The following is an 18426-nucleotide window of genomic DNA, read 5'->3' as shown; positions in this document are numbered from 1 at the left end:
AGGTCAATGGGATATACGCTATTAATACAGCTTTGACAGAGCTGTCTAATCTGGAGGGAAATAAGGCCTAGCTACCCACGCTCATTTTCTCCAGTCAGATCCCCAAGGGAACCTAACTGCCACTGAGAGGTTTTAGACCGAATTGCCCACAGCTCTGCTCCTACATGGCTCTTTCATTCTGCCTCATTTGCTCCCAATTTTTGTATTGAGTTGTGCTGCTGAACTTCTAAGGATTGAACACACAGTAAATACCTCAGACCTGACAGCTTTCAAGAACAATCAGATTCATGTTGCAAGTGGTCCTCACATTTTCCAGTGACTAGTCAAAGCTGGAAACCACATTCATAAATTGAGTTCTGATGTTTCTCCAACAAATCCTAAGGACTCACTCATGTACTGGCATGGATCTTTCTAGAATGTATGAACACCTCAGACCAAGACAGGGTTAACTTCCATAGCAAGACAGTACCCTAAGAATATCCTGGTATGCTTTTCTAGATCTTTCTAGACTGCACACAAATACCCTGCATTTCCTCCATTGATTCACCTTGATATAACAAAGGAACTCATCATTCTTTAAATTTCAAACCCAGAATGAAAAAAAAAAAAAAAGTGTAATTTAACAACAAATCCAGTTTGGGGAAAAAAAAAAAAAACCACAACAAAGGACTAAATTAAAGCCCTTCAACAGTTAAGCCCAAGCCCCAAGCCAACTGCCTGCATTATTGCACAACTTTCCCTCACAGGTGAGATGCTGTTTAATTTTTGGTGCAGTTTACCCACTCTTAAATCCTAACTACTATATTATTAACATAGTATAATATTCCAAAACCCCATACCATCACACATCAATTCTTAACATGTCATTTGAAAGTGTCCAGATATCTAAGATTATAATCAATACACTTCAAAAATGAAACACCTTTCAGTGGGATTGCTGGAGAGCACCGTTTCTGTTTCTCTAGAGAATCTGATAAATCAGGGCTGCTGTTCATCAGTCTCTGCTACATCTTTAGACTCCTGGTCCTTACAGAAGAAATGGGCAATCAGACCACTCTTACCACTGACTTCAGGTTTTAGCTCCTCAGTTACCTCGACAGTCCCCCCTCCCCAGAAAGAAACAGTATTTGCTACAGTTTTTTTTTTCTGAAGATCTACACTGTACATCAGGCACAGCTTCTTTCTGAAGGTCCATTTTTTTGCTATGCTATTCCTTTCAAATTTAGAAAAACACAAAATTGTCTAGGGAGCCCAGTCTGGGTGACAGCATTGTGAGTGTTGAAAGAAACATGTTTGCTATTTGTGTGTACAGAATACTTTATGTACAAGTATCCAACATATATCTGAAGTACCTGATATATATATATATAAATATATATATGTATACAAGGTATGTATATAAATATGCACAAAGAATAAATATATTTTATGTGTAGTTCTGTAATTATACCCAGATAAGCAAATGCATATGTATGTGCAGTCTGCATCTGTTTGTGCATTTATTTTAATATGTATATGCATACATAAATATCATATATATATACATATATATACATATACATATACATATACATATACATATACATATACATATATATATATATATATATATATATATATATATATATATAAAGTGTGGGCAAGCAGCCTTCTGGGTGAAACACAGCTGTGCTTTGTTCAAAGAAAGGCCAGTCTCCAGTACTTAAAAAGCAGTTTTGGTATAGAGTCAAATCCCTGAACAAAATAGTAAGCACTAAAAGCACTAATATGTAGCTGTAAATGAATAATGTTCGAAAACCTCTTTTTCTCCATTTCCCAATCAAAAGCATTTGGCAGATTCCTCTGTCCCTGTCCACTCAGATTTTTAACTCTCTATCCAAAGTTGTCACACTGTTTAATGATTCATGTGACTGATTCTCCCATGGTTGCCTCCATACTTGCTCTCAAAGTTAAAGAACGCCGCCTACTTGAAGAATTTTCCATCCATTCCAAAATAAATGCAAGTAGCAAGTAGACTTCCCTGATGGTTATGTCTAGCTGTTCACTCCATGTCATCTTTCTCCCCTGGACCACATTGAGTACAACAAGGCATCACAAACAAGTTCATAGAACTTACAGGCTAAGAAGTGTCTCATTAATGTGACTGATATTATTTCCTCTCTTTATGTCTAGAGGAAAATGGACCCAAACTAGCCTTTTCCATTGTGTGTCAAAAGACATGTCTACGTTACTAGTGGTTACCACTAGTATTACACCTAAAGGTTCTACAGGAAAATGTAGCCGCAAAACGAATAAACTTTCTATTTATGGGCAGAGGGGACAGAAACAATGGAATAACTTGTATTCCATTGTAACCCATAGATCTTGTGTCACAGAAACCCAGCTTTAGATTTCACAAAAAAAAAAAAAAAAAAAAAACAAAAAAAAAAAAAAAAAAAAAAAAACCACTGATTCAGAGCTCATACATTTGTTCTGGACACGGTGTCACATGCCAGGTAACCTAAAAGCCCTTTAAGTTTCCTTAAAACTTAGAAATTAGACATCTTTTTCTTATGAATAATAATAATAAAAATGCCCCAGAAAAATCTTGTGCTAGGGTTCTGATTGGCCTGAGGATCAGAGGCTGAATATTAACCCCGAATCTCCTCCCACAGGGCATCTTTGAGTCAAGCACCATAGCCCTGGGGGAAGGTCTTCAGGGATGACTTCCATAGCAGACTGGCTCCCTGCAATAGTTGCTCTCCTGCTATACAAAAGACATGGAATCTTTGCAGACATAATTTAAATGCCAATTTTCATGCTGCCTCTTCCAAGTTATGGCACTTAGAACATCAATATTTTAAGCAGTTCAAGTATTTTTTTAACTTCTAAATGAGTCATTCACTCTCTTAGCAGAGAAAAGGTAAAATAAAATGTCAATGAAAAAAAAAAAAAAAAAAAAAAGACGACTGCTTCAAAGACTAGCACAGAGCTCTGGATCCACTGGTAATCGCCTTGGAAAGTGGAATACAATGTGCTGGTCAGGACAATGGCAATTCAGTGGCTCTGTAGGAATTCAAAGGCTGCTGGAGAAAGTAGCAGAGTCCTCTCCCTGCCACACTTAAAGCGCCACTTAGGGTACAATTTCTTCACAGCTCTCACAGAGATTTAAAGGAATCGTGTGTGACATTCAGGAATTTACGTGCATCCATTAAACAATTTCAGATACAAGGAAAAAGGAAAACTCCATAAGGCATCTTGGCACTGCTTTGCTCACTGGCTGCTGTAGCAGGACCAGACCTTAAACCAGGACAGACTTCCCAGGGAGCCACTTCCCAGGGATGCCAAACCTTTCACTGTCCCTTTACAAAAGAGGTCCTGTGACTTTTGCTAGTAGCACCTCAGAAGTCACAGGCAGCAGAAAGCAAATGAGGCAGGCCCAAATTCCCTCATTCTGCAATAGGACCTGCAAGAGTGCTCAAGGGTAGGAACCTCCTGCAAACAGAGTTTCCCCTGCCGGCTGGCCATGTGAACATAGATAGCCCCTCAAAGAGAAGAAAGGTATTTATTCTAAAGCCAAATGTGAGTGGCCATGACCCAGGTCCACAGATTCGGTTAGCTCAATACCATGTTCCAATGTCATAACACTTTTATCATAAGTGTATGCTGAAAAAAAAAAAGAAACTCATAAATAAGGGTGGGTTTAAGATGCACCAGTGGGGACATCAGGCAGGTAATGAGGAAGACAGAGGAATATCTGATTCATCTGGTGACATCCTTGGCTAGCAGCCTGTGCATTTCAAAGTTATTTTACATCATAGAGACAAGTGTTTAAGTAAAACACAAAGGTGGCCAACAAAAGGCTACTAAGGGGTTAGGGACAGCCTGAGATAATTTGTTTATGGACACATAACATTCCCGTCCCCACAATCACTGATTCAGACAACCAGCCTTAGAGAATGTTTAACACAGGTTTTTGTCTTTGCTCAGAAAGTTAGTTTACCCTTGTTTTCTTCATCTCTACAGTCTGTCCTCCCTCCCTCCCTCATTCCCTCCCCCCATGAGCATTTTTATTAGATAGTATGCCAATGACAATATGCCAATAATGTAAGCTAAAAAATGTGGGACATCTCTCAATTGTCATGTCAATCTTCTGTTGTTGAGACAGAGGACATAAGCTGCCCAAGGGAGCAGACACTTGAACATTTCTGTAACACTGGCTATCTTCTATTCCCAGAGATTTGCCAATAAGTCTAGGGTAGACCTTAGGATTCCAGGCAGCCACTTCCTGCTGACCATGCCTTGATACACGCTGTACTTCATTGCCCAGGTCTCAAGTGCCCAGACTGACATCTCTTCACACTAATGTAATCAGAGAGTGCACTAATCATCAACCCCATACAGGAACACTGGCATGTGGACCATTCCATGCAAATGATTACTGAATGGTAATCCATCTGGGTACAAAGAAACTTCTGTTTTCTCGTATGAAAGATGATCACAACATTTGATAAAGACTCTAGCCCTAGCCGCTCAATGAATGAAAATAAGCCCCATTGATGATATTGCAGAGTGTCCAGAAACATGCACTATACAGAGAAATGTGCAGATGATTCTCAGGTCCAGTGTGGCAAACTCTTGCACAAGGAATCCAAGGCAGTATACGTAACAATAACTTACTGTGCAGAGTGAGTATGACTCCACACTCTGAACTCATAAGACACAGAGTTAACAGTGTGTGTTTAAGCACATGTAGTTTCTGTGCTTGAATTAGTCAAACAGCTGCAGTTATATGGAATCAGGCAAACTTGAGGGCACAGACAGCCCCAAGGGATCTGAGTTAAACAGAGAGTCTGTAGAATCACTCTCCCTGCTTTGGAAGTCAACTGCGAGCATCACAGAACAGCATCCGACTCTTTGGCTCCGTAAGATCCATGGCCCAGAGAAAGCCCCTGGCCTCTTCCCAAACCATCTAAACAGAACTGTAATGAAGTCGTATGAGACAAATGGGGAGGCATAAGGAGCCTGAAAGGGAATTAAGCATGAAGTCCAAACGTCTATCCACTTAACTATAGGACAGCTTTTATGTGAACAAGTATCAATAATTCCAATTTCATCTAAATGAATTCTAAAATAGTTGACCAGGCTTGACAATTCAGAAGTAAAGAGAGGTAAATGTGAAGCTACGGGGAAGAGAAGGGAGGATCAGTTTACCAGCCGTGTAGAGGGTCTCCCAGAGGTGTGGAAAATGACTGCTCTCATACCAATCACTCAAAATCAATACTACATGGCCAATATTATGCTTCTACATTATGAACAACAGAGTTGTCTAGTCCAAACAAAAGAGAAAGGCTGGAGAGATGACTCAGTGGTTAAGAGGAATGGGTGTTCTTCCAGGGCCCAGGTTTAATTCCCACCACCCACAGGGCAGTTCACAACCATCTGTAACTCCAGTCCCAGGGAATACAATGTCCTCCTCTTCTAGCCTTCATGATGACTGTATGCATTTGGTACATAGACATACGTGCAGGCAAAACACCCAAGCACATGAAATAAAAACCAACGGTAGTAAGTAATTTAGAAACACAAAAAGATAACTAATGTCACATGGCAGCCTGGGTAAGGACAGGCCATGTGTCAACACATGAACGTTCATGTGCATGCTGCTTCCCACCGTCAAGACCGTTCATGTCTTCACTATATCTGTCTGTACTTTTGCCAGTAGGACTCAGCTCCATTTCTACCGAAATCGTGTGCCAGCACTAACTCATGCCAGGAGTATACTGTGCCACTGAACAGTACACTATCTACTCATAGTCCTGCAGAAAGCCCTAATGTGTGTGCACTGGCACTTCAAATGTATAGTTGACTAACCCCTTCAGAGGCTGGCTAAGGGTTCTAGGCCTGAGTTGCAAGCACTCAATGGCCATAGTGCATCCCTAGGCTTCCAGGGAGTGATTGTATTATCTTCTCAATTCATCCTGTATAGCATTGAGCATCACACTCAGATAACCCTGCTTATCTGTTCAATGCAAATAGTAGAGACTAGCACACTAAGAAGCAGCCTGAATTTCATGAGGGACATCGAGTCAAAAAGCAGTCCGTGCTGCCATTTTTTCCTTTAGGCTACAGCCTCAGAAGTCAGGAGAAGTACTTCTTAGCACCAAAGAAACTAGACAAGCTCAAGCATTTTCAGTAAATTAACCAACAGATGACATGATTCCAAGAGGCCTTTCTCAGGAAATACAGTCATGGGAATGATCTTTCAAAGTCTAAAATTAAAGACTCTGCCACTTAGTGCCTTGTTAGCATTTGTTAAACAGTGGTTTGGTACCATGGAAAAGTATCATTTTAAGACAGAACACAGCTGGTTCTGACACGTAGTACTATGTGATCCTGAACTTACATGACCGTTGCTAATGACAGATGTCATCCTAATTAATGTGATTACAGCAAGAAGACTAAGGGTGTTCTATGAGATCTTATAAATGGCCAAGGAAACAGAAGCAAGTGCACGCCATACCCTTTCGTCACCTTCTAATATTCTTACTGAGAAGTTAATATGAAGATGGTTCCTGGATAAGCCATAGAACTACTTCAACTCAGACTCATGCTAACGACGGATTCCACATCTGAGACTTGGTTAATAAACTAAACTGAAAGCACGCTAAAAAAGAGTTAATGCACACAAGGCAGAATTGAGCTCAATTAACTGCTAAATTACCAGGTAGCAACTCTACATAAGACTCACTTAAAGTGCAGAAGAAAGAGATCAATGGACCTGCTGTGTGTGAGGTGTTTATGTTAGAACTCGCCATCTAAAAGACTTCAGTAAAAGAACAGAGGGTGCACAGGGCAGCGTAGGCTGAAAGAATGACCAGCATGTTATAATTATATATATAAACTCTCTACACAAACCCCTTCCACTTGCTGTGAGCTTTATGAGCTGGGTACTATTATCAGCTCTGTTTACAGTAGAAGAAATTTAGGCAAAAGGATTAAATAGTTTCCTCATGGCATAACATGACCTTACTTTCTCCACATTAGCAAACTTAGAGAATTGTAACCTAAAAAAAAAATTCTGAAAGTAAAGATACCTAGGTATAGATTACATTACACAAATATACCCATATTCACTTTCTAAACAATTGAATCAAACCTGACCAACTAAAGTAGAGAGATTGTATGTACACCTATGTGCACGTGTGTGCACGTGTGCGTGTGTGCTTGTGCATGCTTGTGTGTGTGTGTACACACTGTGCGTGTGTGTGTGGGGGGGTGTGTGTTCAGAAATTCTCTTGGTATTTTGGAGAATGAGATGTAAATACTACACATCTAGGAACAACATGACTTCAGTCCCTGGAGTGGCTTTGTGAAATTCTGTCCTGTGCTAAGTATTATGTGTATTAGTTGCATGTGTTCCAGCTAGACTCTGCATCTTTTCCTGTACGCGGATTGAAATGTACTGGATCCAATTCTCCCTCTCTATGCTGCTGCTACGCATTCAGCCAGGCTTGTACACACCGTGGTGTTTCATTATTGTACTCCTTTAAACAGGGCAAATAGAACAGTTGTTAATTATGTGCATATTGTAGGAGTAGAGGTGTGTGCACAGTGCACACAGGGCCTAGATGAGGACCCCAGATGCCCTGGGATTGCACGGGTTATGAGCTGACAATCAGGTCACTAGGAACTTGAGACTTCTGGAAGAGCAGTATGCACCCTTAACTGGGATACAACCTCACTAGCCTCGAAAGCTTTTTAAGCATTTGTTTTTAGTTTAGCAATATTTATCATTTCATGTGCATATTTCCCTCTCTAGATCCACATTCCTTTTCCTTTAAATAATATATCCATGTATGTGTCTGTGTGCAGATTTGTGCACAAAAGTGCTGCAGTACCCATGTATGACAGAAGAGGGCATCAGATGCCGGAGATATAGTTACAAAGGTACTGGGAACCAAATTTTGGTTGTCTGTGTGACCAGTCTAACTCCCTAGGCCCCTAAATTCCCTTCTAACATCTCTCTTCCTTCCTGCTTGAAGAAGTTTCTGTACTAAATGGCATTCAGTAACTTTGATTTCTTTTCTTCATGTAAATGTGGTATGTTTCCTCATTTGGCATGTTTTTGTTTGTTTTTTTGTTTTTTGTTTTTTTTGTTTGGTTTTGTTTTGTTTCATTACGGTTGTGCAGGGCACACCTTTGCACTTTATCTGTTCCTGCCTCTACTTCCCTATGACAGTAGGTGCGTGCCTTTCTTCTCCAGCAGAAAGCTAATGATCCAGGCAAAAGCCATGATGACCATGGTGAAGACACTCCATCTCCTCTGCTGTTCTTTGCCTCAAAACAGCTGTCATGGTGCTCCAAGTTCCATTCCATGCAAAACAACGCATGCTCTGCTGAGTAAAACAGGCCTGCTTTCCTGCCCCAATGCTACCTCTCATCCCAGGACTATGACAACACAGCTCCTCTGGCTTGGCTTTTCTCCTGAGGGTCACTGCCTCCTGCACGATAGGTGAAAAATGGGATTCCCGTGTTTGGTTGTCTAGGTGTTTGTGTTGGGAAGTCAATCCCCACAGCAGCTAATCATCCCTAGTCAGAAGCACAGTTTCTCCAACCGTATTAACAGGCAATGTCATCCTGAGAAAACATACCTAGACAGAGAGAAATGCATGCTTCACAATATAAATATGTCTATAGCTACTGCCAGGACAAGCAAACTGGACCATGCTCTTTCGCAAGCTCCAAATTCTGGGAAGGTTAATTTGTCACTACTAGACATCCTGAAATTCCTCAAAGCATGTGATTTCTTTAAGAAATATTCATTCTTATGAAGCACTGACCATACACGAATGCAAATATCTCTCAGAGCACTCTCTTTGTTCCCCTAATTTAATGAGTCTGCAATGATAACTGGTCATCTGTGGGAACCCAAGGGTGGGGTTTGGGCCTGTCTGTGACAAAAGAATAAAGTTGAAGGAGAAAGACCCTAGCAAAAGGGAAGGAGGAAGGACAGAATTACCGACTTCAGCCTGTGCCCACGGCAGGCCCTGTGGGAGAGGATTTGTGCTTCCATTATATTTCCCTTGGGGGCTATATGTAATTACTATCACAGTTCATTGATTTTCAATTCTTTCTATTAATACATTTATTGGCCATTCTGACACTATTAAATTCAGACCAACTCTGCATCTTTAGTAGAGGAAATCTCTTCCCTAAAACCGTGAATTCTGTAGGCATAGATTTCTTTTTTTTTCCCCCCTCAACTCCTCACACTAACAAGATCACAGCTTGCACATGCGCCTTGCTTTGAAGCCATGTTACTAACATGCCAATATTTCGCTCCAGATCAAAAGATCTCCTCTGCGGGTCATTAGAGGATATGGAATGATAAGTAAATTCATATCTCTAGGAAATTCTACCAATTTACCAGCAATGCCAGCCCCTGTTCCACAGTGGGAAATAATGAGGCCCCGTTAAAGTGCAACACGAGTGGCATTTTTAATAAATGTCTCCTCCTCACGATCGACAAAGTCATTCAAGTAACCACATCTAAGCCTCCACACACAGATGAACATTAAGATTTTAATGTAAAATTAAACAAAGACATTAACCAAGGGAAAACGTGGGCCTTGTTGTTGGCTTTTTTGTTCCTTACCCCTGCTGAATTGCAATGTAATGTCCTGCGTTAAATGAGCATTCCATAGCTCATCTCCAGGTTCAGCTACAGTACTTGCATATGTCTATCCTTCTTTACGCAGTAAAAGGATTGAGATCCCAAGATACTCTCCCTCGTGCAGTGAGTGTGGCAAACAGGCTCTCATCTACAACAGTGTCCGAATGAATCACTGTTTATTGAGCCCTGCTTATTCATGAGTTCTTGGGCTGAGGTGACGAGGAGTAATGGGTATCATAAAGCAAGAGGTCTCCTCCATCACAGCTGCTACACTGTGCTCATCAGGTCTTTGTATACAGAAATACCCACAGCCGCGGGCTATGAGTGTCCCGCAGAATGGTCTGTAAAATTTTCTGCAAGCTGTCTCGAAGAAAATCTTCACTACTCCCTTGTCCTTTTGTTCTGCTCTTAGCAACAGAGGGGGTGCAGGCCTGTCATCCAAGCCACGCTGCAGCCTGAAAGGTAAAGATCTCTATGAGCTACTCAGTGAGTTCAAGGCCAATTTGGAGCACTTGTCTCAAGAACGAAGAGTAAAAAGAGGACTAAGGATACAGCTACCTGGGAGAGCCGTTGCTTAGCGCAAGCAGCGTACTAAGGTCCAGGGCAAGAGGAAGGCTTGCAATTTGAGATTTACCTTAAATTTATTTGTCAACTTACAGAGTACCTTAGATGCTTAAGTCTACTAAATACAAAACAAGACCTCAGGAAAACTGCAGCATGTGCACTCCAAGCATCGATCTTCCGTTTCCTACCGGGGAAGGTGTTTATTAAGCACCCTCTCCATAGGCAGGCAGGCAACTGAGAGGCTGGTGTTAGACCACTTCCCAGCCGAGGACAAGAACTGAGCATGACTGACAGGACTGGAACCTGGTGGCATCAGCACCTGAAGTCACGCAGGACTCACTTTAATGTCTCTGCCTTTGGCTTCTATACACAAGCAGCTTTATTTGGAGTATGGCGGTAAAATCTCCTGTCACAAACGTTTGCACTCACCCCTTGACCTTCTCAGATCATAGGATATCAGAGGAAGCCTGGGAAGCAGGATCTCCCCTGCAGCACCCGCACGGGTGAGGACAGCGAAGTCCAGAGATGAGAAGGAACCGTTTCAAGTCACTCAAGCTGGTAAACTGCGGGGCCAGGAATAAAGTGGTATTTCATGTCTTTGAGGGAGTGCCTTTCTCTACGTTCAGTCTCCTCTCTAGTGTGGTAGTTCTAGACCTCTCCTCCTGCTGTCCTCCTTTGCTTAATAACATGTTAGAACATCCAAAGGCGGCCAGCACTTGGGAAGCTCTTCTAACAGCAGGGTTTATGCACCAGAGGTCATGGACAAAGTCATTCCCTCGCTCCTCGCTGTGCCCCTTAAGTATATCAGAAGAGTGAGTCCCTTTGCCACAGACAGCTCAGCAGCATGTCCTGTCTTAGGACAAGCTTGAAGGAAACAGAAGTCACAGGACAAGGCACTCATCTTCAACATCACTAAAAGTATAAGCCTAGGAACTCTGAACAGAAGGATCTAGATAGTGGCTCTAAGTGGCTATTTCTAGTCAGTTCACATGGCTACAAGACCCTGCTACCTATGAGAATATGAGCGTCCAATATTTGTAATTCCATTTTTATGCTCCCAGTTATCATATGAGGTAGACAAAGCAGGCTAGCAAACGACTGGCTGGAGATATACACATAGCATGCTGTTAGAATAGACAATCATTGAAAAATTATGCAGTTACTGAGCACATGCCATGTACTGGGAACCAATACGAGATACTGAGAAGAAATAGAAGAAATAGCCCCTGTGCTCTACACAATCAAAATCCATACATACAATTTCTTAAGTGAATGGCAGACCAAACTTCCCAGGGGAGAGATTTAATCATTGTCAAATTTGTTATTTATTTGATATTCTGTGTTCTGAAAAGGCCAACGGGAGAGGGAAAGCATTTTAATGTCAAACACCAGGGAAACTACTTGTGTGTAGAATACAACTCAAAGACACAGAGGTGAGTCAGATGCTGAGCTCAGGTGCTTATTCAGCCAGGTACCAGTCCTGTCAATCACGCTCAGTCTCCTTCAGCCCTTTCATTCAAGGGTCCTTTAGACCCTTGAAATGTGCTCAAGAGAGGGATGGGAGACAGGCAGAGACCAGCCGATAGCAGGAGAACGCCTGAGGGACAATTTGCAACAAGCCAGAGTAAAGGAAGATACCTAGCCACGGTACATGAAACAGAAAGTACATGTTGTCTCTTAATTGTTGCCTAGAAACAAAACAAAACCCACTTTCTTCTTCGGAAGACTTCAGGCTGCTGTATGTATCTTAAAGGCGGTGTCTTGAGACAGGGTTGTTACAGATTTGATGAAGGTGCCAACTTTAGGCTTCCGTATCCATTGCTACCATATAGAAGGGTTTCCTCAGTGTTTGCTCTCAGTAACTCACAGATGTTGACATTTGCAAGATGTCAAAACTGCATGTGCAAGCATTCAATGAAATTTCCCTAACATGTTTGCATTTATGATAAATTAAACTTCAGTTGGCTTTTAAACAAGAAAAGTTAGGAAATTTTCAAAATTCTAACTTTTTCTCTAAAAATATGTCTGAGATTCAGAAGTCAGACAGTATACAAAAACTCATCCCATACCATGGTTTCTGAAGAAAAATCCAGTAAAATGACATGAAATGTAAACCATTACTTTTTTTGGAGGGGGCATACAGGGTTTCTCTATGTAGCCATGCTGTCATGGTACTTACTCTGTAGATCAGGATGGCTTCAAACTCACAAGAGACTTGCCTGCCTCTGTGACCTGAGTGCTGGGATTAAAGGCATGAGCCATCACCACCCAGTTGATTTTATCTATTTTTATGGAGATTTAAAGTACTACTAACTATAGTATTCTCTGAAGAGTTGCAGTCACAATCATGTGACTAAATACTATAGGCCGTTTCTTTTGAAAAGAGAATTACACTAGCCACATAACTATGGAATGCAAACAAAGCTAGAGAAAAATGAAGTTTCCAGCTCTCTCTACCAAATGCAATCTAAACTAGTGTTAGAGGCGCAATATCATCTCCACTCACAAAGAAGAAAAAGATTTGAATGAACAGAAGTCAAGTAATAATTAGGAACACACGAGTTTTCCTGTCCATGTTTAAGAACAAACAGAACCTTCTATAAGTCATGTGATGTCAATTCCTACTCGCTGTAAAAGTCTGTGGAGACTGGTCTTGATTTCCTGAAAACCCTGAGTCCTTCATGCAAAGCTTACCTTGAAAGTGAAAAATGACCAACAAGTCAAAAGAATTACCAGGATATTGTTAAGGTTATCAGTCTGGTGACAGTGGCCCCTGGTTCTGATCTCTGGTCTACAGCATAGCTCATGAGTTTTTGTAGCTTTTGCCTTTCTCTAACGTGTATGGTTTCAATGGATATTTTTGTTTTCATTTTGAAGAAAGTACTATGAGATAAAAGGACTGCTGGAAAGATAGAAAATGCCTTTTCCCCTTTCCTCCCCTACCTGTAAGAAAAGGCTCTCTTCCTTATAGTATTATATGGACAGATCACATAGAGATTCATTTCACTAGACTCATGACAAGGGTTAAGATTTTATAAAATGAATTGAGACAATAGGATGCAAAAAACAACAAACAAACAAACAAACAAAACCCAGTGCAAACCCTTCCTTCCCGATGTTAGATTGGTTAATCAAGGTTAGATTTAACTGAATATGTTTGGGAGGAATTGGGAAAGTAATCTAATGAGCCTGACTGGGAACCACACATGACATAGACATAGAAAGCTTGTGTAAGAACAGATAACACTGGTGACTGTGTAGTCTCTTCCTTTCACAATGCTCTATCTACTCTCTCAGCATTAACCGGCTCTTGTTCCAGCATAGAAATTGGGGATTGTAAATGTTGGACATTTTCTAGACATTTCATTTTGTGTTAAAAAAATCAATGCCAGATATAAAAATCTTGGGACATCCCCTGCTGTAATAGGGACCTGTTTCAAACACAGGCTTGCACTGAGGGGAGATGAGGCTGAGATGCTGCCCATGGCCAGGTAATGCAAAGGAATGTGGAAGTAACAGAAAAGAACACAGGGGCTACTACAGAGCCATAGCCTCAGCAGCCATCACCAAGATGATGAAACATTAAGATGCTAGACCCAAGGGAGGTCTCAGATGGACTTAACCACACTCATTCCCCTCCAATGTTTTTGAGCTGCTACTTACATTTAAAATTTCTTTGGATTCTTCAACTACAAAATTACTAGTATGTAGAGTTGATTTGTTTTATTAGGACAAACATTAGTAAGGAAGAGATTATAGATTTACTTATGTCCTTCAGTTAGCTTTTCATTCTGCCTACAAAGTGGCAATGTTGTAAGGTATGTAACCAGTGTGCACAAAGGGAAACGGTGATTTATTCTTTAAATACCATGGTTGGACATTGATAAGGAAAGCATTAAATGTTAGCAATGATAAAATAGTCTATGTACCTTCATATGAAATGTGTTTTCTGTATCAATAAATTTGTTCATGAATTTATCTATATATTGCTAAATTGTGTTCCTTTTGCTTTTGGGTAGTTTTCACAGTAACTCCTAACTTCATTTCATCAACCATCTACTACAGGAGAGCTAGATGCAAATATAAAAAATAAATTCATTTAACTAACAGTAATATTTCCATTCCTGTTCTCCGCCATTTCCTAATTTAGAACTTCATGTCAAGGAGTTATAGACTCATCTTATTTTAAATTCTTTCTCTTGACTTTGGTGTCAGTACCTTTCCAGGCAGCAATTTGAACTCAGCCACAGGGGTCTCCAGAAATCACCAAGAAGTCCTAGTTTCAGAATATTGTCTACTCCAAAGGGAATGTTCATGTCTAAGATTGCAAGTAGGTGAGAAGCAAGTCCAGGTGATTCCATAGGCAGGGGACAAAAGAGATAACGCTGCTCTAAAAGTGAATGGATCAGACATGAGAAGGAGAGGGCATCTGTGGAGATCTCTGCTTACCCCTTGTTCAGATTCCAAAAGCTCTGTTTTGACTCTGACGGCCGGCATCCCATCGAGCATTAGCATTCTGTTCTCAAGGGTATTGAGATTCTGTGAAGAGAAGAGAAAGGAAGGTTCAGTTTGGAAGTACCAGAAGAGGACAAACTCAGGTAGTCTTCCCTCATTGCCATCTCTTCAGTACTGCTACCTAATTCTGGAAGTACGAAGCATAATTACATGAGCAGATCAGCATAACCAATTATCCCCTATCTGAACTTTCATTTGAAATAATGACTAGGAAGTTGACTGAATCAATGTGACTCTCTGACCTCTGGGTTGGAGGTCAGGCTGTAATAAACTGCAGTGTGGAAACATTACATTAATTTATATGGGGCTGGAAAATTTATCACACCGTCTCAATAGTGGGAAGAAATACAAGACAAGGTTCTTTCTTTTGGCCTTAGTTCTTCAGGCTGTATTATGTATAGAGATCCATATATAAAAAATTCTGATAAAAATAATCATTGTACTCTTGAAGCCTGAATAATCTAAAGACAAATAATATAATCCTAGATTCTCTTCACCCCCAAGGAACTATTTTGAAGCAAACAACATGAGTTTTAATTTGAAAGTGAATAGCTGAAAGTCATCAATAAGAAAACTGTGTTACCATACATGCTTGCTCATACATGCTTGCTCAGTTCACTACCTCTGAAAGGGAAGTCACATTGAAACTGTGGCTCAACAGATTTTGAGTGCTAATGAGAAGATGAAATCAAGTTCATATTTCCCTAGGTCTATCGGTTTTAGGCAGCTTCGGGATCAGCAAACTACAAGGGTAATCAGAAAGTCACTCATGAGGGGCCAAATTAGACAACCTCAACTTGACGTGCTGACAAAACTCAGAAGCTGGCATGGTTGAACCTAAGGTTTCAGAGTAGTCGTTGTGCTAAACGACCTCACAAAGGTGACATGATACCAAAGAGCTCTCACAAAGTGGGTATACATGTGTGTGGGTGTGTGATAAAAGCGTTTCATGTGTACATGGATAAATGTATATTACACAAATGTAAATACATGCTCTCATATGTATGTATAACTTGTTTCTTATGGGTGAGTTTTATGAGTTAATGAGAATGTTCCACAAAATGTGATCGTTGGCGATTATACCAAATCTCTGTGTGCTTCTATATATAACTGTTCCTAAATATTTGCCTAAAAGGTGACATAGGTTAGTATTATTTCCAGAGTTTGATATTTTCACTTTGCAGGCAGCTGATTTTCATGAAAACGGTTCAATATAAACTCCAGCCCAACAAATGACAGTTGGATATTTTATTACCAAAATCTACCGACAGGGTGCAGTACAGGGAAGCATTCCTGACTTCTCAGTTCCTGACTCCATGAGACCCTCTATGAAGTACAACCTAGAGGTCTTCTCACCACAAATATTTTCCCTGGGAAATCAACAAGAAGGAAAAAAGAAAGTACACTAATTTTCCTTGGTTGTAAGAAAGTTCACATCCCCTAGACGATTACAATTTCCTGTCCTATTTTCCCCTTGGAAATGACAACATTGTCCTTGTCTGTGGGGTTATTTCTCCTCCTAAGAGACCCCGACAAAAGCAGCTACGATGTTGCCAAGCATTGCTGGTGAACTCAGCTAACTTCTCCCAAGCTTAAAGTCCTTTAAGGCCTGACGTTGTTCATACATGAGGCGCCCCCTTACACTTGTCCCTTGTTGTCCCTCGTGCTCTCGTTACTCTGGGGGATGCCTTGCTGTAGCCGGACAGCTCGACACCACGCTGCCGCCAGCTTCTCCTGGAAGCCCTGGGACTCTGCCTTCACAAAGCCTCCCAAGGCCGCCTGCTCAGTAGACAGTGAGGGATGAGCTGACACTGCTTCCTACCCTGAAGCAGGTCTGGCCCAGGTGAGAAGGATAGAGCAAGCCTTGTAAGGTAAGGCTGGGCCAAGCTGGAGAGGGGACAGGAGCTGCATGAAAGGAAGGTTTAATCAACTGTTAGAATCTGATTAGGGGCTAATGTCCCTTTCAGGGCTCTGGATCAATTTACAGCTGGTGTGCTCTAACCACTGTCCCCACTGGCTGGGATGAAACTCATACGAGTTTAAAGAAGGCAAGCTAGCCAGAGTTTTGAAGCTAAAAGCTGGTAAATCAGGAAAACCCGAGTGGGTCCATGGTCCATTTAACACACTGACATCACTATATTTTCACCAGTTTCTTCATTGTTGGTCTTGAAATTCTACAGTCAAGTCCACTTTTTCTTCATATAAGTGAAAATGACCCCGCAGTTATTATTTCTTTTTTAATGAAGTTGTTTTCTTTCGGGATATTACACTTTGCTTTTCCAGGACAATGCCCAGGCCACAACCATAAGAGACACCGTAAACAGCAGTCCGCACTGCTAGAAACACAGCCTCTGTGGCCAAGTTCTTTTAGTTAATGCAGTAACTGAAAATTGATTGGTGCAAGACACATTGCAGCACAAATATGAAGCATATTCATCTCTGCACGCAGGGTTCTAACCCCAACTTAGCAGACTTAGAAACACTGAGAGCCAGTTTGTTCAAACATCAGGAAGACACTGGGAGAGGAGATGCCATATACAATAGTCAGGCAGCACTGGCAATACTGCCCTGAGAAATACTGGTAGATTCGTTCAGTAAATAAGATGAGGAACTTAAAATGTCAGTTGACTGTAGATTTTAAATACACAACAGGTTCTGACAACCTGAAGTTGCTGTCAGATAGGGCTTGCTATGACCTCAATTAAAACATATCTGCTACGGAATCAATAGTTTTAATGATTCCCAAGAGGTAAATAAAATGATGCCACTACCAAACTGGTGCTGTCTGTGTACTTATATTGTACTTAACCTGATGATATTATAGGTTCCTCAGAATTATAATTTATACTATTCATATATAAATATATACTCACATGTGTAGGACTTATTTCTTATTAGCAGATCATATCAATTAATCCAAAAAGCACCACAAAACATGTTAGTTGGCTATAACACAAACGCAAGTAAACTTAATGAGAAGGTGACTTTGGATATTTCTACATGCCAAGTAAGACTGATGACACAGTACTCCAACACATGATAGTTTTCTTGGTCAGAAGTTAAATGACTAGTACAGATGAGACTGCTCGAAACACCTCAGAATATTCAGAATTGATAAGCGGCAAGAAGGACTGATCTCCAGTGGCAGTGACTCAGACATCCATGTAATGGAGGTGACTCCCTGGTCAGCTTCTAGAACCTGCCCTCTTAAACCCCCCCCCATGCAGGTTTTCCCCTCTCCTCCTGGCTATGAGTCAACTGGAATAATAAAGGCCTGACCAATCGGTACTGAGCTGTTTAATTTCCATATTAGATTGCACTTCCTTAGCAGAAAGTTTCTAATGCTATTTGTTTCATTCGCTGAGGATACATCTGTTGAAAAAAATATATATATATATTTTTTCAACAGATGTATGGCTGTGGGTGAAGAGACCTCAGTCCTGCACCCATCTCATGGCGAAAAGTGATGTCAGAGATGGATGAGTGATTCGGAATGCACTGCACCGGATTGTTGGCATACCTTTATAGCAAACTCTTAGAGGCTTCCAAGGCAAGCATTGTAGATGGCTCATAGTACCATCCAGTGGGTACCATATCCAACAGTAAAAGTAACAGAATCAGATTACAAAGAACATGATCTCCTGCATTAAATAATACGTCAGAGGAGGCGACCCCTCCTTCCTTGTCTCACT

The 18426-nt window shown here is 41.0% G+C and overlaps 1 protein-coding gene across 3 annotated transcripts in view; it reads right to left on the bottom strand.

Annotated features, from left to right (window-relative positions):
• Nucleotides 1-18426, bottom strand: part of Klf12 (KLF transcription factor 12) — a 397981-nt gene that overhangs the window by 207944 nt on the left and 171611 nt on the right. For all 3 annotated transcript variants that reach the window (XM_051195288.1, XM_051195289.1, XM_051195290.1), the window contains one exon: nucleotides 14669-14758. In XM_051195288.1, the coding sequence (XP_051051245.1) occupies nucleotides 14669-14758 (90 nt within the window). The remainder of the gene's footprint in view (nucleotides 1-14668; nucleotides 14759-18426) is intronic.

The sequence above is a fragment of the Phodopus roborovskii genome, unplaced genomic scaffold (assembly GCF_943737965.1).
Source record: "Phodopus roborovskii unplaced genomic scaffold, PHOROB, whole genome shotgun sequence".
In the NCBI taxonomy this organism is placed as follows: Eukaryota; Metazoa; Chordata; class Mammalia; order Rodentia; family Cricetidae; genus Phodopus; species Phodopus roborovskii.
The sequence above is the reverse complement of the archived record's forward strand: the minus strand, read 5'-3'. Positions and strand labels throughout refer to the sequence as shown.